The 24,182-nt window shown below is 46.5% G+C and overlaps 1 protein-coding gene across 1 annotated transcript in view; it reads right to left on the bottom strand.

Annotated features, from left to right (window-relative positions):
- LOC144144598 (SEC14-like protein 2) overlaps positions 1–13,699 on the bottom strand; it is a 49,087-nt gene extending 35,388 nt beyond the window's left edge. Inside the window, exon 1 of the mRNA XM_077676105.1 lies at positions 13,314–13,699. Within this exon, the coding sequence (XP_077532231.1) occupies positions 13,314–13,367 (54 nt within the window). The 5' untranslated portion in view covers positions 13,368–13,699. The remainder of the gene's footprint in view (positions 1–13,313) is intronic.
- Between the last annotated feature and the right edge of the window lie 10,483 nt (positions 13,700–24,182).

The raw sequence follows: 24,182 nt of genomic DNA, 5'->3' as shown, positions 1-24,182 counted from the left end.
CGTCGAAATAAAGTTTATTCACTCACTCACTCACTCACTCACTCACTCACTCACTCACTCACTCACTCACTCACTCACTCACTCACTCACTCACTCACTCACTCACTCACTCACTCACTCACTCCTCTTTAAAAATTCACACCATCTTCCCGCGAGGGGAACCATGGGGTAGATGCAACGCATCGGGGGTTTCCGTTGCGCTTCCGTTATGTTAGCGTGTCCATTGTTGTTGTGTGTCCATATTTTACGCAGCATGTTCACCCCCGATGCGTCGCATCTACCCCATGGTTCCCCTCGCGGGAAGCTGGTGTGAATTTTACGGTTGCACCGACCATCGCGATAGCAGGCCTGATAGTCTCCCTTCAAATCATCGGTGGTCATCGGAGGGTGTCATCGGCGGAGCGGCGGCGGAACGACTGAGCGGAGCGGCGCAGTTACGCAGTTACCGCGTTTATATGCAGCGGAATTAGAGAGAGCAGCGCATAGCAGCGCATGCGCATGTGTTTACCGAGCGCAAGCTGCGCGCAAGCTGCGCGCTAACCCGCCCCCACGCACAGCTGGCACGGTGACGAAGCGAGCGCTGGCGAGGGCTAACACGCAGATGGCGCTGCGGTGAGAGCGGCGCTAGCGCGCAGCTGGCACGGCGAGGAGAATGGGGAGGGATGCGGACTACGCCGGACGACGCCGGAGGGACAAGGCGAGTGAAAGAGATGCGTCGCACCTAAAAAGAATCCCATATCCTACTGGGGGTGACAAATACGAGTCCCAAATATTTCCCCTAATTTACCACATCAAATAGCCCATATAACCCAAGCTCTTGACCAAATGCGTAATGTGAGCAAGAAAGCTAATGTATCGGATGGTAGAACTTTTGCGGCGCGTATCTCGAACTACAAGACCCAATCAGGATTTCGGTAAAGTCTGCTGCCTTTATTTATTTTCTGGCTTCGCTTCCTTGGTTGTTAACATAACAAGTAAATAGTGAACTAACAAAATTTGGTTAGTTGTGCTAATCATTGAGACAACCACTGCGTTCTTTTTGCCTGCCGAGACGAGTAAGCACTCGCAAAAAGTGGGATGCATCTAACTTTAGCCCCCGTTTTGCAAAAATTTAGTGGAAATAGCTGAGCGCGAATGAAACCGCCCTACGATACTGTAAGTTTTCAAAGGACTACGGCCATCTGCTATACCACAAATACTCGGAGCAGATGCGAACCTTGGGACCAGCTAGAGACATGAAAAAAATGCGCTGTTCAAACGGCCTTGATACAGGTATCCGTCGCGCTGTGATATAGGGCGTCCTTGAAACATCCCCCAATGGCCAAGCGCAGCGCTCATAACAAATAACTTTTCCGCATTTTACCGCTTGGGCGAGCGTCACGTGGCCGGATTCTTTGGTTCAGGTAATAGCGTTATACGAGGAAATCATAAAAAATCTTGTCCAGCTTAACTCTGACAGCACAGAAGGGCACGCTTCGTTGCGCATTCTTTCGAAAAGAAAAAAAAAAAACAATGAATGAAAGGTGGGCGCTTGTCAGCACGGGTTTTTTCTCTCTGTCTTTTAAATGAAGATTGTCTGAAAAAGCAGCCAGGGCTGTGCTGAAGAACCCGGCTCCATTGTTTCGCGTTTTTGCAAAGGTGCGTGTGTGCATCGCTGACATTTCCTGCGATCGATATGTGACGGCGACGGATCTCGAGGTACGCGATAAGTTCGCAAATGGTCCTTTGTCGATCTCGCCCCGGCTGGTGCTTGCGGTTGTTTTTATCGATAGACTGAATTTAGACTATGTTTATGTACTATATGCTACTCACATTCGTTTTTCTTCTGGATTGAAGTCCGTCAATAGCTGCGTCAATAGGTCAACGTCGATCGATGCAATAAAATCGAAACGCAATCTAGTTTTTTCCCACACGCTTCTGTACGCAGGACACTACACCAGGATAAATTCGACACTTTCTCCAGCACACTAAAATAGCTTTACACCCACCGCGTTGACTCAGTAGCAACGTCGTTGTGCATCTAAGCCCAATGACGTTGTGATTTCCCGGCAATGACAGCAGCTTTTCTGGTGGATTTGACTAACCACTGGATAAAGATTCTTTGAAAGCGGTCTATCTGTCGGGATAGTTCCCGCTTCAAAGTTGCAATTGTCGCGTTGTGAAACACGGCCCGTCGCGAATGTTGCACGAGCATGGGTCAGCGCATTTGAGCGGGTTCGTTTTCAGCAGCGGAGGCTCAAACAACGAATCGTGTCCGTCACCCACTTGGTAAATGCAGCCAAATCTGAACCCTAACATTTAACGGCGACTACACCCTTTAGTTTACAAGCAAGAAAAAAGAAAATAAAGAGGAAAGTTCTCACACCATTTGTTGTCTCCGTGGAGGAGTCAGATCCCGATTTTAGCTCTCCCTCTTTCTCTCTGTTTTTTTTTTTTTTTTTTGCGAGCCAGAAGTGCGAAGACCTTGGAAGTGTTGACGTTCCTCATACGAGTTTCCTGACAGTTGCCATTTCGCGCGACAAGAGTGGATTGATGAAGAGCGCTCGATACAACCGAGACAGTGTCGCTGTGCGCCTGCTTATCTCTTCCGGGCAAACTTTCGCTAACTTCTCAAAGGCGGTGTTTCCCTCAGTACACCTCTGAGACCGCGCTTTTCAGCTTGATCCTGCAGCTCACATTTTCGGAAAGCTACGTGCTTGCACACCAGCGCTAATACACAAGGACAAGAGAAGAAAACGACGACACGGTGCTTATGAATATTCCGTAAAACGACTAGCCCAGCTTAGCATTCATCAATCTAGGAGATTAGACTTTAACTCGCGCATGCGCCCGCATTCTTACAGTAAAGGATGGGGTGGTTTTGGAAGCGCAACATTTTTTGTAATTTCTTGGAGCATTAATGAGCTCTTGTAAACACCGGTTGGCGACTTCTTGTCACGCACGTTTAAAAAGCTAAATCATAGCCGGCTAACCATCCTCCAAGACCATAGTCGCATACACGCTCTGACCATAGTCGCAATTTGATCAAATTATCACTAGACGGCACCATCATAGCAAGGAAAGAAGAAATTTGAGTGTTCGGCTTTTGGCTTCACCAACAAGGCAAAGCGGACACTTGGGTAAAAAAAAATCACGACTCGGGTCAATCAGACCACGCACATGGTGAAACGGATTTCAAGGAAGCGACATGGGGTAAAAGAACGTGAAATACTACGAATTTTCGAGGCCTTCATCATTCCCCGCATAATGTACGCAGCCCCTTACATACGGCTAACACGCACTCAGATAGACAAATTAGAAACGCAACTGCGCAAACCTATTCGTGTTGCCCTGGGACTCCTAAATTACACCCTACTCCATGAAATTCGACGAATGGGAGTCACACTCCAATATCACTCCGCATAGACATCCACAAAGAAGCGCAAGAGTCTCGGCTGCGCGCCTATAGACAGGGGCGAGCTATACTCCGTTCCCTACGGGTACAAATTGAGGAACCAGAATGCTACATTACAGAACGCCCCCCCTGGGATCACCTGCCGAGGCTGACTGTACATCCTATTCCCCACCACATGAGTGTGGAAAACGACCACGAGCGCGCAGAGCCCACGGAGCGCGTGCCACCCGGTGTTTAGAAGACAACCAGGAAACCTAAGAATAACCAGCTGAACCTTAGCTCTCGCTACGTATATCCTGGCAAAGCCGAGCTTAGCCACTGCTAATTTTTTTGGCCTCCATCTAAAAAAAACAGCCGTCGCGGCGGAAACCCGAACCCACGTCCTTGGGCTCAGCAGCCCAGCAACATAGCCACTGAGTAACCGCGGCCGGGAATTTATGTCGTAATTCTGTTCTGCCACACAGACAGCTTTTCCTCCTGCTTGCGAATGCTTCTGAAATAAAGCGAGCGTTCTATCGCAGCGCAGGCAACCACGCCAGTTTGCCTCTTCTCGACCAGCTCGGAATGGCGCAAGCATTGCTTCTTAGCACTTGATCAGGCAGCACTTCACGTAGATGGTCCAGTCCTTCCGCGTTGGCAGCGGGGAGATGCTTCGATTTGTGCATATCTTCCAGGCGGAAACGGAAAAAATGGTCCCGGAAAAAATGGTCCCGGAGAAAATGGTCCCAGTGACCTTCTATGAAAAAATGGTCCCATGGCCCAGCCAACGTTTTTCCCTTCAAGGTAGTCCGATCTGAACTTCGTTGCAGTTTGATTTTGTCCTTTTGCGTTTGAGCTAAATGTTTGAGAAAGAGATGGAATGCTTTAATATTCCTATAAGGAGCCGAAATTAACGCCTTTGGAGGCTAAAATCTAACAAAGAAAATTGGGTAGACAGACAGACGGACGGACGGACGCTTTGATGGATGGATGGATGGATGGATGGATGGATGGATGGATGGATGGATGGATGGATGGATGGATGGATGGATGGATGGATGGATGGATGGATGGATGGATGGATGGATGGATGGATGGATGGATGGATGGATGGATGGATGGATGGTAGGGCTGAACATGGATTAAACATTTTAATGCAAGTAATTGAATTAAAGCCGCACAAGCAACTGCGAGGCCTGGAACCATCGGTTTAGTAGTTTAGTCGAACACAGCCATCTCCGTGTCTGGAAGGTCATAGAAGCTCTACGCTGCGAGGTTTCGTCAGTATCGGTGAAAATTGCACAAGAAGCCGTGGGGGCTCCATCAAAGAAGCTCACAGCGTCGTCCCGGGTCTAGGACATTTCGGTGCAAGGCATATCGGTGTAGGGCGTTTTGGTGCAGACGTTTCGGTGTACGGATATTTCGGTGTACGTACATATCGGTGTATGAATACCGTTTAGCTGCACGGACACCTCCGCGCGCAAACATTTCGGCGACCGAATTATCGTGTGCTTGCTTGTTTGAAACAGCCATTATATTTTTACTTTCGCTTAACATGGGTTATAGACAACAATCTAGTGCAGCGCTTGCATTTTTAGATTGGTGCCGTCTTCAAGTTTTTCCAGGTATTTTTGGAAATTAACATTTTTTTATTTTTCTTTAATACCTCGTTCATTTTAGCAAGGCAAACGTTCTTGGCTCGATTAACCGGCTTTACTCGAACAAGACTTTTTCGTGCCTTGGCTTCGGGGCCAATTTTTCCGGGACCATTTTTTCCTACCTTGGATTTGGGACCATTTTTTCCGGGACCATTTCTTCCGGGACCATTTTTTCCAGGATCATTTTTTCCGGGACCATTTTTTCCGGGACCATTTTTTCCTACACCCCTTCCAGGTCTTCTTTAGACGCTTAGAGGCGTAGGTGGTTACCTCAAGTGAAACAACCTTTCCAGTGGCTGCTGCAGAATTTAAAGAATATATAACCAGTCGGAACGAAAAGAACATGACTAAAGTCATTAAGCATCAATTAGAGGCGGTCGCTTCGCAGTAATTATAAAAAAAGGCTGGTTGATCTTCGTTGCTCATTTAACCACGCAGGAAGATTAACCATGAGCACGCTATTAACAGTAATTAAGAGGACCGATAAAACTGCGTGTTGCCTGATCTTAGTCTGTGTGTACATCTATCGGTAGGTTCCAACTTATCTTAGCACCTTTTTTTCTTCGCTCGTTATTTGAAGTAAGATTTTGTTTCTTTGTATGTCTGTTTCGCATGCTACGTATATCGCGAGTTCGCAGGACACTTCCGCATATCTTTCTCGGTTATTGAAACTCTGTTCCATCTCGATATTCGCCATTGGCACGCCTCGTTCAGACTGTGCATGGCTTCTTGGTTTCTACTTAATGCTCGCATTTTTCTCATTGTTAACCGCAACCATCCTCCGCTATCAAGTGGTCCGGGTCGTGATAATCGAGCTAGGGCACTACCCTGCCTTTACAGAATTCGCTTCACAATTCAGCGACCTTTCGTATGAGCGACCTTTGGCACGTTTCCTTTTTTCCGGCGCTCCTCGATGAACGAACGCGATTAGCGCTCGACACCAAGCGCATTTCCTGCCTCCACACGGCCGCTGGCGTCCGTCGTGCACGATATCGCACGTGGAGCAGAGCGCTGAGAGCGTGAGGCCTTCGCCTTGCGTTCTCTGTATTTTTAGTTTAGCGTGACACGATGGCCGTCGTATCGACGATTATCCGAAAGGGGCGCCTTTGTAAGCCAAGCCCAGGGAAGGAGACGGGGGGGGGGGGCAACAAGTTCCGCCCGGGAATCGCGGACAGGGCGCTGGCCTTACGTAGGTCCGCGGCCGACCGTGTGCGTTTCCGGGCCCAACAAGGTCGCAACGTGCGAGCGTTCTTGGATGCAAGCGCTCATTCATTGATTCACGCGAGCGAGCGTCTACACGTGGGTAAAAGAAAAGTACGGGAGAGAGAGAAGGGCAGTGATTTTGATAGCAGTGGTGATAGCCGGTTGCGAACAGATGCAATCTTCGTTGATTTCAGCAAGGAGCCCAACTGCGTTTTACGCAATTATGCCGGAAGTGAGTAATAAGGCAGAGGGTGCCTAACGGCAAGGTGGACGAAGTGGCTTTTAGGAGCACCCAGACGAAGGTTAGTTTGTTTAAATCGAAAGACTAACTATTGCTTCCTTGGCACCGATTGCGCAGTTTTGTACGCATATAAGTCTTTCGTTTCAATCAATAAAATTTCAATTGTTAGAGTGCGCTCGTCCTCGTCGTTTTCTTGTTTGTCCTTGCTTGTTTTTGCGCAATCGGTGCCATGGATAGATCCCAACTAGGCCGGCTCGCGGTGTGGCTTTATTGCTTCCTTTACTTTTAACGAAGGCGATGGCCTTACTTGTCCCATGACGAGAAACGGCGGAGGCCTCGCGCCCGGTCACAAAAAATTCATGCCCTTCGACTCTGTGAAGAAGGATGACCAGCCAAGCTTGGCGCAGTTCAGGAGTGCACGAAACAAAACATGTTTTTTTTTTTTTGTAATTTGCGATTGGGCATACTTCCTAGCTAATTGGCTGAACGAAACTGGGAAGGACTCGAGTTTCATCCTTGCCGACAAAGATGGCCCACATGGTTCGGCGAAAGGCTGCACAGTTATCTGCTGCTTTCATCTCTGGGAACTTAAAAAAAAACTGCAAGTGGGTCGCAAGAAAGGGCTGTGATGACGTCATGTGCAAGCTATGTATACATGGGAAACGCCCTCAGCGAATCTGCAGTCGCAGCTTAGGATAGCTACACGTAGAAACATTACTCGAAAGCATTCCATCCATGACACGATATTGCTTTTGAATTCCTACACATAAGCAGCCTCAAGATTTCCGGCTGATGTTTTTTTTTTTTTGTGCGCGCTTGCATGTGTGTTTGTGGGCAATTCTAGAACAGTTTGGAAGAATGACGGGTGAGCACTGGGTATCGAACCGTGGCCCAACTGGTTTCTAAAGTTGCAGGCTTGATCGCTTCCCCCCTTTTGTGGACTCGTTAGATTTCTCAGCCGAATTGTTAAGAGCAACAAATGACAGCCTGAAAGGTCTATAGTATATCAAAGTGTTCAGCTAGATTGAAGGATATTTTACAAAACATGTGTTATTATGTTTTGACTTAAGCAGTGCCCTGTGTTTCCTCTCTTGTATAATCCTACCGGACCACTCGGTATGCCATTGAACCATCAACTTCTTAGGGTAAAAAAAAAAAGATGTAAGCTGTGAGGGTGGCATGGAAGGTGCCGACAGGTCTTCTAATTGTCACAACTATTATTTACTTTACATGAGTTGCACTGCACCAGATTTTTTTCTCAAGTGTTAGGATGTATTCGCTGCCTTGTGCGATCACTGCTCTAATACGATTGCAGAAAAGTGGAACATTAGCTTCAAGGTTACTTATTTTTTTAGGAGAAGGGCAGTCGGTAAAGATGATGTGTTTTGGGAAACAAAATGCTCACAAGGCAAGGCACCTACACCGTTAAGCTCGCTAAAAGAAAAAGCTCCACCTCCCTCCTCCTCTTATTTTCCATCCACTAAAAAAAAATGCGGGGATTCAACCTAAGATTCTATCCGATATTTTTAGTTTGTCATGTTGCTCTTCATTCGCGGCGGCACGACTGAATGGCAAAACGTTGCCAGAAACGTTGTTGTATACAGGCCAGTTAATAGGCTAATGGTTTCACTACTCGATGGAATCGTGCATCACAACAATTACATCTAGTGCGCGAATTATTTTGTAATCATGAGTATCGATCGCACTGTGACAATTCCCACAATAAACGCAATGCATTCGTTCTTGTCGGGCGTCTTGATGCGTTTTCGGGTTTTATATTTGAACACGAAAGTGTTTTATGCCGGAATACATAAAGATTTCGCTGACGTCATATCCGTCACGGGAATGACGCCAGTACACCTTTGCCGTAGTGACCCGCCAGCAGGACGTCGCTCGCCAAGCACACCCACAAGACAGCCGCCGACCCGCAAATCACGCTCAGATGCCGATTTCGCTGCACATTTCACTTTGATGTTTTACTTATTCCTATGACCGAGGAATCAACCACAGTTTTTTTATCTTTTTTTCGCGATGGCTCTAGGTCAGATCGCTCCGGCACTTCCAACCAAACGCCTCGTGATAACTCAACGCATAACTAGAGGTTTTCAGCTCGGCGCATGTAAGTGCGCACTGTAAAACCGGTTCTTTATATCCCGGTGAAAAAAAAAAGAAAAAAAAGAAGGTATTCCGGTATACAGTATACGGAACAGAAGGCTCACGCCTTGCTTCACCCGTCCTCAGAAAAGTCGAATAGATACCACGTTTCTCGGGGATGGATGTGCTAATCGACTTTCACAACACCTGCCAGTGCACTTTCGAAATCGTCTGAGGACAAAATGAATGAAGAACGCTGTGGCCCTGCTTACATTGTCCTTACAAGGAAATAATGCCACGTGCCTTTTTAGGTGCTGCGCAATTTTTATTGGCGCACACAGCCGGATGGAGTTTTTGTCCTAATCTAAAATTCTTACATACGAGACGTTCACAGTTAAAGCTGCTGCTGTCGCCCTGTTGGTAAAACCCTGTCTTCGGGAAATGGAGGAGCATAAGTTGACCTCTCTTTTTTTACGTGCAGCAGTCTATGGAGAATTGTCAAGCACCAGTACAGTGCTCAGCTTCATGCACGCCGAAGACCCAGCGTTGAAGCCGAAATTACGAATGGCGCTTTTACGTATTCAACGCAACGCATGTACGTCCACCTTCAAAATAGCGTAATGGCAACGCAAGTGGCTATATTAAGGGAACAATAGTTGCTAAAACCGGCGATATTTTATAGTTCCTCGGAGTTTCGGGTGCAGTCTTCAGTCTAGCTCGCAAATATTAGCTCAGAATCCGATATTTGAAACGGACGAATATGAAATGATCAACTTGAGTATACGAATCTGCCATTATAAATATCCCAATCGTATTATAAATGTCCAATATTCACACGACTTTAACTTATCGCTAAACGAAATCTGTAAAGATAACTTCATAAAAAGTCTTAATTAGGCCAAGTACGGGACCTGTAACGTTATAGCCGTATAACACATTACACGTATGTTAAAAGGGTTTGAACTGCAATACAAGCTCGTTTACCAGTAATCCTCATCCAGAAACTGCAACTCAACTGTAGTGACATTTAGTCGTTCGACACTGCTTTTGCACGACGGACACCTTTGCGCATTGTAGTTGCTTTTAGCATGTGATAGCGTGCACAGTCATAGAAAAATGAAACGCGAACACGAAAATATGAACCAGAAGACACAAATAGCTGATTTCTTTCTATGCATGCTAAAATTATGCGTAGCTTAGTTACAAAAACGAAGTTGGGAAATGTGGCTTTCCACATATACCAATACCTCGCCATAATTGGACCTCCACGAGCAGTATGTTTCAGTTTTGCGTGTTCTAGTTCATATTCCCGTGTTCGCATTTCGTTTGTTTGTGGTGTACGTCAAAACACAAGACTTCAATCCATCCGTGGCTGCTTTTCGGGTAAGGCAATAATACGTTGGTGCGCATCACAATGCCAACCATAAATACTTGCTTCTCTATTCCGTCTGCGCACTTTGTCGCGAGCCTTTGAGAAGCAGCCGGAATGAAAGACTTAACAAAATAAAACCTGTCAGCGTCGTTGCTTGCTTTGCTGGAACAAAGGGTGCGTTAATTAGGGCTAAATGTGGGACGCTGTTGGGTCGCTGGTCTACTGCATTGTGTACTCCTCCCACAAAAGAAAGAGGAATGGTGTCAATATCATGCGCTCTTCGCAAGTGTACAGCTTTGTTAATTCGGCAAGACTGGGAATCGTTTGAAACATTGAACAAACACTGTTATCGTGGCCGCACCTGGACAACGAGGCATGTCGTGTAAGAGAGCTGTTCAATTTATAGATCCCTGTTGAGTTTACGCACGTCCAAATATCGCAAGCACGGAAGCCACACAATAAAAAAAAAATCACGAGGACACGCCAGTATTTAAGTATTAGTGTCCAATTGTCGAGCAGACGTGCCGGCACACGGCGGACGTCGTCATAGCGCCCTGGATCTCTAGTGACTGCTGCGGTTCTGGGTGGGGCAGCGGAGTAAGCACGAAGCTGAGCCCGGCGCGTGGTGTAACCATGTTCCTTCTCGGGTTAACCGTAATCTTTCATCCTTTACGCCACCTTCTTTTCTCCGTTGCTATGACTGGCAGCCTTGGAATATCCCTTGATTGGCCCATGTGTAGGCCTAATGCTAGGTAAATGCAACGTTAAGCCTCACAAAATGCGAAGGAAAACTGAACGCCCTGTGCGTAAAACTGCAGGTATAATTCACTGAAGAGTTTAGCTGCCAATTTCTACGCTTGCCTATTGTGGAAACGGCCACGAACATGACCGAAGCGCCGAGGACATGGCAAGGCTTGTGGCACTGCGTCCGCACGCCGCAGGAAAAAAAAAAAAAAAAAAAAGAAGACACCGGCGTGCGTCGCCTGCTTCGTTTCAATCCGATTATCAACGGTGGTGTCAACAGAGATGTTATTAATCACACTCACATTGTACTGGAGGCATTACTTCGCGTTCGGCGGGGTAGAGTTTGGAACGTCCAACGCAGATCATGTGCTTAGCGCGGACAAGTACCGCCATACCGCAGAGCCCGACGTAACCAGTGGCGGCGCACTCACATGGTTGCCTGCATGGGGGCCTCGCCAGTGAATACAACCTATTGGCTCATAGCTTAATGTTCGGTCTAACGCCAGGCTGACGCATACCCGTGTTCGCATCGCCAAGCAAAGAGGGCGTTCAGCGGGTGCGTGCTTGTCCAATCCCCCAATTGCCACTTCGGTAACTAGCGTGTTCAAATTAATGATGTAGGCATATGTACATGCCTTTAACATGCGTGTCAACGTCACAGGCCACAATTCATTCACTACGTCCTCGTTTGATCGGCTACAGCCAGACAGCCGTGGGGGCGTCGGGGATGCGCGTTCGTTACATCGTAATTTAGGTATGTCTTGTGTGTTTGCTCATAATGATTATGCTCAGATTTCATTTTTTCTTCGTGATCGGTATAAAGCGTTACTAGTACTTATTACTTCCTATACTGTACCTTGAGGAAGAATGTAGATGCACTGTTATCTTTGCACATTTTGTTAACGTACATTTATGCTTCATTGTCCGTGGTACTTTCTTAAAGTTTGTATGATACGCTTCTTGTGTTACTCTACGTGATTAAGTAATCGGAATTTCATTACATTTGTCTGTGCTTGCTGCTACTGCCTTGTATGTGGTTTCCAGGGCTTTGTCAAGCTGCCCGGGAAAACACACAAGATTCTGGGAAATAAACTCAACTCAACCGAACTCCAGAAATTCGCCCGGAAAACGGTTCCATTCCAATTCATTCTCAATTTACCGAATTTTCTTTTCAACTGAATAGCTCATCCAAAACTTTCGGGGTCTGTCACTTATCGTTTACGGAGCCGTCGACGCTGGATTCTTGGCCAACAGTGTCAACAAATGCGTCGCCTTAAAATCGGTTTCCGCAGGGAAGTTCATTCATTCGTCGGTCCACTTTGCCGACAAAATTCACCCGCGGCATTGTATCAACAAGAATTAGTTAATTTTTTTAGAAGTTCATAGTTTTTCGAAATAAATATGTGCATTGTTTGACCACACAACAACAAAAAGGAAGCGAAACGTCGAGTATATGTGCATGAATAAACAGTAGATTTTGCATAGACAGAAACAACACAGAAGCCGTAGTTATATATGCCGTAAGTGTTGCCAATACTTGCCGGAAATGCTTTTCACTTAACAAGCATTTCTCTCAGCTTTTACGACCCGCCGTGGTGGCTCAGTGGCTAAGGCGTTGTTGGGCTGCTGAGAACGACGACTCGGGTCTGATTGCCGGCCGCGGCGGCCGCTTTTCTGATGTAGGCGAAAAGCAAAAACGCCCGTGTGTACGAGATTTCTCGCACGTTAAATATCCCCACGTGGTCAAAATTATTCCGGAGCCCTCCACTACGGCGCCTCATCGCCTGCGTTGCGTCGGCCCATTGAACCCCACTATAAATCAATCAACATCAGCTTTTACACAAAATTTATTTCGCGAGCACGACTGTGGTAAATGTAAGAAAATATAAGCGGCCTTACAAGCACAGGCTTAACGGGTGCATAAGTGAATATTGCATAAATTTCCATTAAAAAAGGCTACCGTGATTGGTACTCATCCACTAGCGGGTCGTTGCTTCATGAATCTATTTCATAGCTTAACGACACCAATGCAGATTTTCTAATCTGGGTGACAACCTGTGTATAGCATTGCGTATGACAGTGCTCATATAACAACCTGCGTATGACAACCGACGTATGTCAGTTGTCGGAATTCCAGGCCTCCTCTGAAGCAACAGTTGCGGTATTAACACAAATAATAAAAGCAGAATCCAAGAATATGTCGCTGAATCATCAAGTGCGCCTTTCACTTATTTTCAGAGTCATTAAATAAATGGACCCCTTCTACACCACTCATGCTCACTAAAAAAAATCGGTAAAGACAAAAGGTTGGATGCATGGCTTCAGGCTGGTTTTTTTTCTCAGCACCATTTTTTTTTTCTTGTCTTGTCCTTATTGGCATAAGGTTGTTGGCAGGGACGAATTGTTGGCCGATTACGAGTTTTCGTTGAGGTACATTTTTAGAGAAAGGCAATGAATGGGCCGAAGCATTCAGTCGCGGTGTCATTTCTCAAGGGCTATCAAGCTAAATTGATTGCCTTTTGTCGTGCTATAACTCGAAATGGCGCTTAGTGTATCCACAAACATACTTACCTGCAGCAACAAACGTAACCACCCATAATCAAGCAAAGCCAAAGTAAGCACACTTACGTTTTGAAGCGCTATCTCCTGCGCCGGACTCAAGTCCCCAACGTGACCACTCATCGCCGGTCCGTCTCGGTTAACAAACAAGCCAAAGTCTACGCGAGTGGATATCCGGCGTCGTACGAAGTGCAAACGCCTCTCGTTTAAAAGCCCGCACGGTGAAACCGGAACGGCGCGCCCCGACCGCGAAGTGTTCTCGAGGGGCGCTGAAGCGACTGTTGAGCAGAACGCAGAGTGGTCGTCTGCTCGCAAGCGGCCTGGGTATCTGGCGGGGCGAGTTCTCGTTCGTGCGCGTCTGTGTGTTGTAGGGAGGAGTGTGGCCAGCCGCGCCGGGCGCTTTCCGCCTTCCTTGACGGGGAAACCTTGTACGCGGCTGATGCGGTACGGGTAGCCAGTTTTAGTCGACTGACCCCCGGCTGGGCAGCGAATGAGGTGCGGGCAGGGTCGACGGATCGAAAGGCCATCCTTCTCACCGCGAAAGGCGGGGGGTAAAGTGTCGCCCAAGGCTTCAGCGCACCGGCCGAGGCCGCTCCAAGCGTGCGGGCTGGTTTACGTAAGAGTTTGCTAGAAGGAAAAAGATTAGTAGCGATTAAAGATCAAGCATAAGTGTTACGACAACGATAAGAGCAAGGTGGTGCCTTGGTTAAGAAGAAGAAGATGAAGAAGAAGAAGACAAAATGATGAGGATACTCCTTTTATTTACCTGAGCAACCAATATGAGTGCGGCAAGCCAAGAATTCCGGCAGTCTCTAGGATAAAACGAAAACTAATAGAAGAGAAACAAACGCGTAACAAAAATTAAACGTTAGAAAATGGTTCAGCCAAGGCTTTCTCAAAAGAAAGCCAGCTAACTATGCGAGGTTAGGAAAAACAGTTTGTCGGTGAGTTTATTAAAAAGGGCTCGGTTATACCAAAAGTACCCCTTTATGTACCTTAAGGGGTCTACAATCAATCAATCAATCAATCAATCAATCAATCAATCAATCAATCAATCAATCAATCAATCAATCAATCAATCAATCAATCAATCAATCAATCAATCAATCAATCAATCAATCAATCAATTAGGTAGGTAGGCCTTTGTACACGCGCCCGTATTGAAGCCAAACAAAAACAAAAGGAAGGCATAACTATCAGCGTAAAAATGTATACACAATGAGTATTGAAATGCAAATTTCTGAACTAGTCAGAACAGCACAAATATGGCACATCTGTCTCCTTAAAACTCGGATTAGTCCTCTGATTGAGACTCGTTTTCCTTATCCAACTTCAATCCCCAGAAAATAGTTCTACTTATGCTCCTGCAAACGTTCTGGTATTTGTAGATTTGCAAAATGCAGCAGAAATACATCCTCCAGAATTTTAATGGCTATATGTGTGTACTTCGTACGGACTTAAGTTGTTGTTACTGGTGCTTCAGAAATATAGGCAGCCCAGGGGCCGTGTTTTTGTTCACGCACTGTTTCAATGACTGCAGTGACCTTTTGTCGCCTTGTAACAAGATATTGTTAAAATCTCGAGGAGCCTGCTTATCGCTCTTTCCACATACAAAGGCTGCAGCAGCGCAAGCGATGTCTTTGACCATAGCCCAACAGTGCGCTCGTCAGGCCCAGGAAGGCACCTTATCGCAGCGTACAGACACGACTTCGTTATCAAACTCCTTCCCCACTGCGGTCATGGCCTTCTACAAACAGACCGTGCTGCAGAGTTCCGTAATAAATGAGGCAAGGCTAAAAGCGACGGCGGTTTTGCTGGAACAGCAAAATGTTTGGCGGGTTCTCTAACTAATAAGGATTTTCTTTTTGGCGTGTCCTAACGGGCCCCTTTGTAGTCACGAACAGTGCAATAACGCTAATGAGATCGGTGTCCGGTAAGATAACGGTAAATAAGAAAATCTGCAGAGGCTCACAAAGGGTGTACACGCCCCGAAAACTTCTTGGTACTGCTTCGACTTGTCATAATACGTCTTCAGGCGACTCCAAGAGGTGGCCTCACTACGCATGCCATTGATTAAAGGAGTTTGGGTGCCATAATGATGTGTGTTTTTGTGCATCTGTGTGTGCGGGCGTGTGTGCGGGCGTGCGGGCGTGCAGCCCCATATTATCATATGCGACCGTCTACCATCATCATCATCATCATCATCATCACCAGCCTATCTACGCCCACTGCAGGGCAAAGGCCTCTCCCAGTCTTCTCCAATTACCTCGGTCCTGTGCCAACCGTGACCAATTTATCCCCGCAAACTTCTTGATCTCATCTGCCCATCTAATTTTCTGCCGCCCCCTGCAGCGCTTGCCTTCTCTAGGGATCCACTCTGTTACCCTTAACGACCAGCGGTTATCTTGCCTTCGCATTACATGTCCTGCCCACGTCCATTTCTTCTTCTCAATTTCTACCAATATGTCTTTAACACCAGTTTGCTCCCTGACCCACTCCGCTCTCTTCTTGTCCCTTAATGTTACACCTAGCATTTTCCGCTCCATTGCCCGCTGAGTCGTTCTCAATTTAAGTTGAACCCTCTTAGTCAGCCTCCAAGTTTCTGCCCCGTAGGTGAGTACCGGTAATATGCAGCTGTCATACACTTTCTTCTTCAGCGACAATGGTAGGCTGCTATTCATTATCTGGGAATGTCTGCCATATGCACCCCACCCCATTCTGATTCTTCTTATTATCTCTGCCTCATGGTTGGGATCTGGGGTCACAACTTGGCCTAAGTAGATATATTCGCTTACCACTTCCACTGTCTCGCCACCTATCTCAAACTGCTGTGCTGTCCCGAGGTTATTGATCATTACTTTAGTTTTCTGCATATTAATTTTCAGGCCCACGGTTCTACTCTGTTCGCCCAGTGCAGAAAGCATGCTTTGCAATTCGTCCCCCGAGTTACTTAGCAACGCAACGTCGTCAGCAAATCTGAGGTTACTGAGGTATTCTCCATTAACCCTCACTCCCACCTGTTCCCAATCCAGCGTTCTGAATACTTCTTGTAAGCATGCTGTGAATAACATTGGAGAGACTGCGTCTCCTTGTCTGACACCCTTCCTTATAGGTATTTTACTGCTCTCCCTATGGAGGATGATGATAGCTGTAGACCCATTGTAGATATCCTCTAGTATTCTTACGTATTGCTCATCTACCCCCTGGTTCCGTAATGCCTGAATGACTGCTAGGGTTTCGACCGAGTCAAATGCTTTCTCATAATCTATGAAGGCTAAATATAGGGGTTCATTATACTCAGCGCACTTCTCTATCACCTGATTGATCGTGTGAATATGGTCCATTGTTGAGTAACCTTTACGGAGCCCTGCTTGTTCTTTAGGTTGACTGAAATCTAAGGTTGCAGAGATTCGGTTAGCGATTACCTTGGTAAATACCTTGTAGATGACTGACAGTAAGCTGATCGGCCTGTAATTTTTCAAGTCCTTCATGTCGCCTTTCTTATGGATTAGGATGATGTTCGCGTTCTTCCAAGATTCCGGTACCATTGCGGTCATTAGGCATTGCGTATACAGGTTTGCCAGTTTTTCAAGTACAATTTCTCCGCCATCCTTCAAGAGGTCTGCTGTTATCTGATCCTCACCAGGTGCTTTGCCCCCTTTCATTTCTTTCAAAGCCTTCCTTACTTCTTCGGTCGTTACTGGTGGGATGTCTATCTCCTCTGAACTACTGTCTCGTTCGGCATTATCCTGTATGTCCCGGCTACTGTACAGATCTCTATAGAACTCCTCGGCCACTGTGACTATTTTATCCCTATTTGTGATGACATTTCCTTGCTTATCCTTAAGAGTGCATACAGCTGATTTTTCCCCACGCCAAGACGTCTCTTCACTGCTTTCAGGCTACCTCCGTTTTTTACAACGTATTCGATCCTCTCCATATTATACTTCCGTATGTCAGCTGTCTTCCGCTTATTGATTAACTTCGAGAGCTCGGCTAGTTCTATTCTGTCAGCTGCGGTAGAGATTCTCATGGTTTGCCGTTTCCTGATTAGATCTTTCGTCTCCTGTGAAAGTTTACCAGTATCCAGTCTACATTTGCCTCAAAATGCGTCATCCCGGCAACGAAACATAACACTGAAGTGGACTTTAAAGCGGGGTAATGTCAAGCGGTGCGTAGAGATACATCGTGTCTCGTAATAGCATTTAATAAAAAGCACTACGGGCTTTATACATTGTAGTCTCTCTACCTCACAATATGCATGACCCTAGCATTGCACAAGGCATGCACTCATGCACACTGCGAGGAACCACCGTGGGTTCGAGCTAACTATGCACGCTCACGATACTGAAACGCCGTCGCAACACCTCAACACCACCTCTATTGGGCAGGTGGAGTAGGGGCGACAAAGAAATATGCCCAGGGTCGGAGGGAAGACGTTTATTTTACACCAACGTCCCCTGTTACATAATTTACAGTACAGGTACACACTTCCCTTTAGGCGACAGGGGCGATGGAGCGCCACGCGCAAGTGAGCGCGCGCCGTCGGCGCAGAGCTAGTGGGCTCTTCGGTCAGGGCAAAATCCGGGGCGCGGCGCAACCGTTGTGCGCGCGCATCGCCGTGCTGGTCAGATCGGCTCGCAGCAGCGAGGAAGACGCGGTCGGTTTGCTCACAGGAGCGTACCGCACGGCGTGATCGTCAAGTGGTAGGTACGGCCTTAGTATATGCAAGCGTAGGGACAACAGGAGCAGCCTAAGGCACGCGCCGGCAGTCGGAAGGGCTGGTGGGCTTTCGCCGGCGCAACAGACTTGCAGCCGGCTGGTAAAGAAAGCGTCACATACCTTCGGCCAACGCCTTCGGCGTCCTGGAAGCGTCTCCCCGAACGGACCCCCGCGCAGGGCGCGCGTTCGCGTCCCGGCGAAAGGGGGGAAGGGGGGGGGGGGGATTCGGGAATCGTTTAAACGGACCAATGAGGTGAGGTTAGCTCCACTACCAGGGCGGTGCACTTGCTGCGCAACAGTGTTTTATCGCCGCAACGGTCGCTGCAGCCTTCACCTCACGCAAGAGTTTGAGAAGACGGCTCGGCTCTACACAGTGGCGCCCAGACGAGCCGGAATTTCGAGGAGAGAGGGGAAAAGCGCCGCGCAATGGCACAAACCCAGCGATCGCGCAATGGCTTGGGCGCCAGGATCCCCACAACATTGATATCGTACTCAACAAATTGCCACCGAGGAAGTGTTTTCCTGGTAATCCATTTGTACATAGTTGTGAAGCTGTATGTTTAGCATTTTATACATTGGATTTTATGAAAGAATTTAATAAAAGGCCCTGAGACTTACTACTTTGATATCAAAGTGATTATACTGTGCGTAAAGATGCCTTCTTAGCAATTCACTGGTTCACAGTAGTAAAGTCGACTTTAAACGGGCTCGGTGTATAAGCACAAGTCCCGCTTCGGAGTTTCTGCAGTTTTTGTTTTCTTCTCGAAGTGTACCTACCGACCGCAGGTGTCACGTGGCCTCCAGCCGTGACAATCATTCTGGACAGTCCAGGGAGCGAGCTCGTGTCTAGACTAGGAATCAGAGTTCTTCGTATGACTGAATGGTGCGCACCACGAGTGCGACACATGTTATCGGTTGGGCAGAGCACCTTTCAAGGTTCGGCTGCATCTCATCACGGTCGCTGTCGTCACCGCCGCAGTGGAGGACCTTGCCAGCTAGCGATGTCCTCTCCTCTTTCTTGTGTACTTACGTGCATAGAGATGTATATCACACTTGAGGGCCACAGCGTACGCACAGGAGGGGGAGAGGAGAAGGCTGCTGCGTCCCGCGAAAAAGATGGGAACGAGGCTACCGATTCAGCATACCATCAAAAAAGGAGGAGGAGGAGGAGGAGATAGCCTTTATTACATTAGGAAGACGCTAGGTCAAGTGGGGGAAGTGGAAGTAGAGGGTGGGATATTCGAGGCTTGGGACATCTTGAAAATAAACCGTTCAAGTTGAAGCTGGTTGGCTCCTTAAGGCGGAAGAGGCCACGTGGGGTGAGGAGAGCAGGCTCACGGCTCTAAACTGCTCGCGCTAGACCGCTTTCTAGAGAGTAGTGCGCAATTAAAGTCAGCGTGGAGGGTTCCAGTGTTCGAGGGTCGATGTATGAGGAGGAGGCATTTGGAGGAGGCTTGAAGTTTCTGTAACGCGTAAATTTTGGACAGTGCCAAATTAGGTGCTGGAGATTGGCGGGTGTGAGGGAGGCGCAGAAGGGACATCGAGGCGGCAGCCGTCGAAGATGCGTAAGCTGATATAGCGCAACACTTGGTACATAAAAACGATTATCACGAGTCCTTTTTTGATGTACTTGGGAGGGAGTCCATCAAAAAAGGACTCGTGATAATCGTTTTTATGTACCAAGTGTTGCGCTATATCAGCTTACGCATCTTCGACGGCTGCTGTCGCCACACTGATCAGTAAATTACAGTTTCCCCCAAGAAAAACACAAAAAGAAAACAGAACAATCTGGAGGTTGAGCGAATTCCGCTCTTTGCCTCTCAAAGTTTCCGCCTTATTTTAAATTCTAAATGGAGTTCTTCTTCTGGATGTTCTTTTTCCTTATTTCATTTTTCGTCGCATATTCCTGTACATTTTCCTTCCCCCCCCCCCCTTTTTTTGTAGCCCCTGTGAAATTAAAGACAGCGTACGTTAATATTTTGGGGTCGTTGCCACTCGGACAACTCGGTATGATGGCACCTTCTTTCTCGATCTCTCAAAAGAAAACTCCGTTGACCGCACACTCTTGAATTGAAGGCAACGTTCTTGCTGCAATAACAATTGGGTGGTCATAACCAGCAGGCAATAGCTGAAATCCAGGTAAACAGGTCGACGCTCTACTTCATCGTGGCAAGAGAAAAAGAGGTGTGTTGCGCATAAATCTGCAAGTGCTCCATTGATTGCAGTCGTGTTAAAGGGACCCTGCAACACTTTCGATAAGCGCTTTCACTCTTTCCTTCGCGTCTGGAACCACTGCGAAAGCTATAGTTATCGCCAGCACGGAGCGGCACTGTGTGATTTGCTCGTCGCACCAGATACGCCTTCCATTTCCGATTTGTTTTTGTGGCTTTTTTTAAAGCTGCTATCGAAAAGCGTTCATTGCTGCAACTGAAGAAAAACCGGCCAACAGCCGCTACATGTGCTTAGTGACGTAATTCGAGCCGTCGAAGAACATTAAGACCGGTAAAAAGAGAAAAATCTTTCGAACCAGTTTACAAGTTATCTGATGGGCATAGAGCTGTAAGTTTGGGCCGAGCTACTTTTCGACCCCCTAATCTAAGTACTACTGGGTGTGTTGGGTGACTACGTTCTGCGAGCATTGAGGATTTCAAGAAAAGTTGAAAAAAGTGTTGCAGGGTCCCTTTAAACGTCACCGGCAGAATCAAATTCGGAGCGAGTTCACGTGGACGCCGCTTCTTGTGGGACGCAAGAGGACGCTTTTCGGGCGTAATAATTGTAGGACTCTGTCAGCGTGCATCGAAAGAGGCTATGCCGTTTTTCCGAGCGTCTACCTCGTTTTCACATCAGCATGCATTCGCAGTCAACGGCACGTAGGGGGATTTTTTTTCCTTCTTAGAACGCAGGGAACAGCAGCTGCGTCAATGTTACTGAACGAGAGACCGATGGCAACCGGCGAGTCCATAATAAAACAAGACGACCGTGTAAGGCCTCCAAGGGAGAAGCAGTTACCCGTGTGACGTTCATCGGCATTGATAAGTGCGCTAGGTCCGGGAGGGAATTAGCCAAGGTAAATAAATACGGCGTCATTTTTTTTTCTTTTTGCGGTCTTCCGTTTACAGCTGCATCAGGAAGACCAAAGAGCTTCGGCACGCGGACTTAATTTCTAGATTTCATCCCCAGGCTTCTTGTTTTCGGTGATTGATCTCAAGCATGCTTGTGACGCAGATGTATGCTAGTTGTTGCGAATGAAGTGACAGAAAAACAAGGCTGGTGTTCGGTGCGGGTCGTTTTGCGCGAAATTACTTACCGGGAAAAAACTAAGTTGCGTTCGTTCAGAATAGAGCATGTCCGTAAAATAAGCGCGGGAGGGCAGGCAGCTCCCAACTAACTTTTTTTATACCGCATGCGCAAGGCCAAATCAATTCCACGATGAAGCGCGGGAAAAATGAACGCCCAATTTTGAAAATCAGCTATTTGTACTTTACAGATGCCTTCCGTGCCTTTTCCAATACCCGCCTCGGTGGCTCAGCGGCTAAGGCGCTGTTGTGCTGCCGGTGGTGGCTGTTTTTTTTTTTTTTAATGAATCCGAAAAACGATACCGCCTATGAGCCAAGACTTCTTAGCGTTCCTTTTGCGGTGAAAATTAATCCGGAGCCCTCCGCCATGGCGCACCTCACAGCTGCACATTGGGCGTGTGAGACCCTTAGAATTTGCTATTTTCATGTTTTGTGGTAACAGTGGCGTCAGAAGGATTGTGCAATTTAGAAATCAAAAGGCAAAAAAATTAGTTGAAAACAGCTAAATCACTACCTGATAGTTGTAAACAGTTCAAGCAAAATTCGCAAAGCAGTCACTAAAATTATTTAGCTTGTTGAGAACCTGTATACAGTTAAACCTGGATGTAACGAACCTCCATGTAACGAATTCCTGGATTTAACAAATTTTTTCCAATCCCCAACTCCATCTCCATAGAAGTCCATGTATTTGTGACCTCCACGTAACGAAGGTGTTGCGGTAATCGACCTGAATGTAACGAATTCGCGGCACTGATCATTTATGATTTTGAGCCGTAACACTACTAAAAATTTGTAAATACAACGCGCAAGTTCTATATAATAGGGGAAAAAATATGGGGCAAGATGGCGGGTAGAACGCATACGATTGCAGCAAGCAAGTGCGTGCCATCCATGCGAGCATCGATGTTTTGTGACGTCTGGTGGCGCTGCCGTGCCGAACGGGCGAGCGCACTCTGGTTAGGCTGGTCCGGTAGGTGTTCTGTTGTTAGGCGTAGCGCATTCTCAGCGCGGCGACGTCGTGGGTATCGTTGTGGCACTTGTAGAAACTGTTAGAGATCGCGGCGATGATGAAGGTTCGTCAGAGGCGGATACATTCCCGTTGCCTACAGCAAAGGAGGTCTTGGATGCGCTGGACGTGCTGCGCCGTCACGTCGGCTCGCAGGATGATGCGGAAGCTTTGGAGGAGTTCGTTTCTCTGGACCGCCGCGTTGCGTCGTCTTTGACGCGAAACACACAGGCGAAAATAACGCAGTTTTTTTGTGTTAAATAAACATTTGAGGTAAGTTGCGCTAAATCGGCATCTGCCGCATGTTTTTTTTTGGTGTTCGTGATGATTTCCCTGGTGTTTACTTGAAAACTGCATGTAACGAAAACCTGGATGTAACGAAAATTTGCGAACTTTTTTCAATTTCGTTACATCCAGGTTTAACTGTAGAGGTTTTTGTGCCGAAGACGCAATTTAATAAATTTTCATCCAGCCCAGAAAATATCGTTTCATACATGCTGCATAAAAAATAGGAAAAAAAAAAGAAAAACCTCAGGTTTTTCTGTCGTTTCGGCTAAGAAATGTCATTGCAGCAGCCCCCCGCCCCCCTCCCTTCTTCTTTTTTCTAGACGTCTTTCCCTGAAATTTTTTTTTTAATTTCTGTTGAGATTGTATCGAGCTTTTAATGAATAAACGGAAGATCAAAAGAGGCTAAAATATTACTAGGTTGGCCCAACCACTACGCAATAAAATGTCTGCCGTGCAGTGCGCATTACTTTGCCATTGGGGAGTTTTCGGGCATTTTTGTTATACGCTTAATTTACAGCACCCCACGGTAAGTATTTGTAGTTAAGCCATCAACTCATGACCACAGTCAGTTACTCTCCGATTTATCGATACTTTCAATGCCCGGCTTCGTGCATTAACTTATAGCATAATTAGGCTAACACAAATTCTGACATTTGTCCCCGTTTGCTTGACTTAAAAAATTATAAACTCCCCTACCTGCGAGCAAAAATTGATCTGTGTAAGTGTACTTTGTGAATGCTATCGGGCAGAGGCAACAATAAAAGAAAAGAGTGGATAACAAAGACCCAGGTACGGAAATCCCATTAAAGATTCGGGGTGAAACGGAGTTTCCTGCAGTTGTCAAACTGGAAAGGCTGAACACACAGATAAGAGAGCTTTATATGTGCGCATAACTCAATCGGAAGGAATTTCCGTCACAGCCTTGAAAATTTGTGCAGAACTGCTCGATCTGTCGCAGCGACGCACAGCTTCAAGGTTATCACTTTTTCAGAAAATTTCTTTTCTTCACCGGCTTCCATTCTTCCCGGACACGACCATCCTTTCAAAGTGAAGCGTTTAGCATGTCATACTTTGATCTATTCACGGTCGTTCGTTCCGCGTACCATCGTTGACTGGCACACATTGCCATTGAAGCTGTTAAATTTAATCAACTAATACAAACGGAAGTTGTGAATTGAAAACAAAACTATCGCTTTTTCATTGTATAACTTCTGACAGATTGTTCTTTTTCTACGGAGATTTGTTTGTTGGTGCTTCTTCTGAGTTTATTTTTACGCGTTATTTCGAGCTAATATTACCTTTATCATATTTGTGTTCGCGCATGCGCTGTTCTTTTTATCTTCTATTTCTCCCAATGTACATCTTTGTTCGTATGTTTGTTTCTCTTGCATTGACCACGTAATACCCTCCTGCGTGAGGGCCTTTAGGGGTACTTCGAATAAATAAATAAATAAATAAATAAATAAATAAATAAATAAATAAATAAATAAATAAATAAATAAATAAATAAATAAATAAATAAATAAATAAATAAATAAATAAATAAATAAATAAATAAATAAATAAATAAATAAATAAACAAACAATTTTCACGTCATTCAATGAAACACACACACGCAGGCTTTA

This window comes from Haemaphysalis longicornis, unplaced genomic scaffold (assembly GCF_048455015.1).
Source record: "Haemaphysalis longicornis isolate Haplotype H1 unplaced genomic scaffold, Haemaphysalis longicornis Haplotype H1 scaffold_7, whole genome shotgun sequence".
Classification (NCBI taxonomy): domain Eukaryota; kingdom Metazoa; phylum Arthropoda; class Arachnida; order Ixodida; family Ixodidae; genus Haemaphysalis; species Haemaphysalis longicornis.
This window is presented reverse-complemented; position numbering and strand designations above follow the sequence as displayed.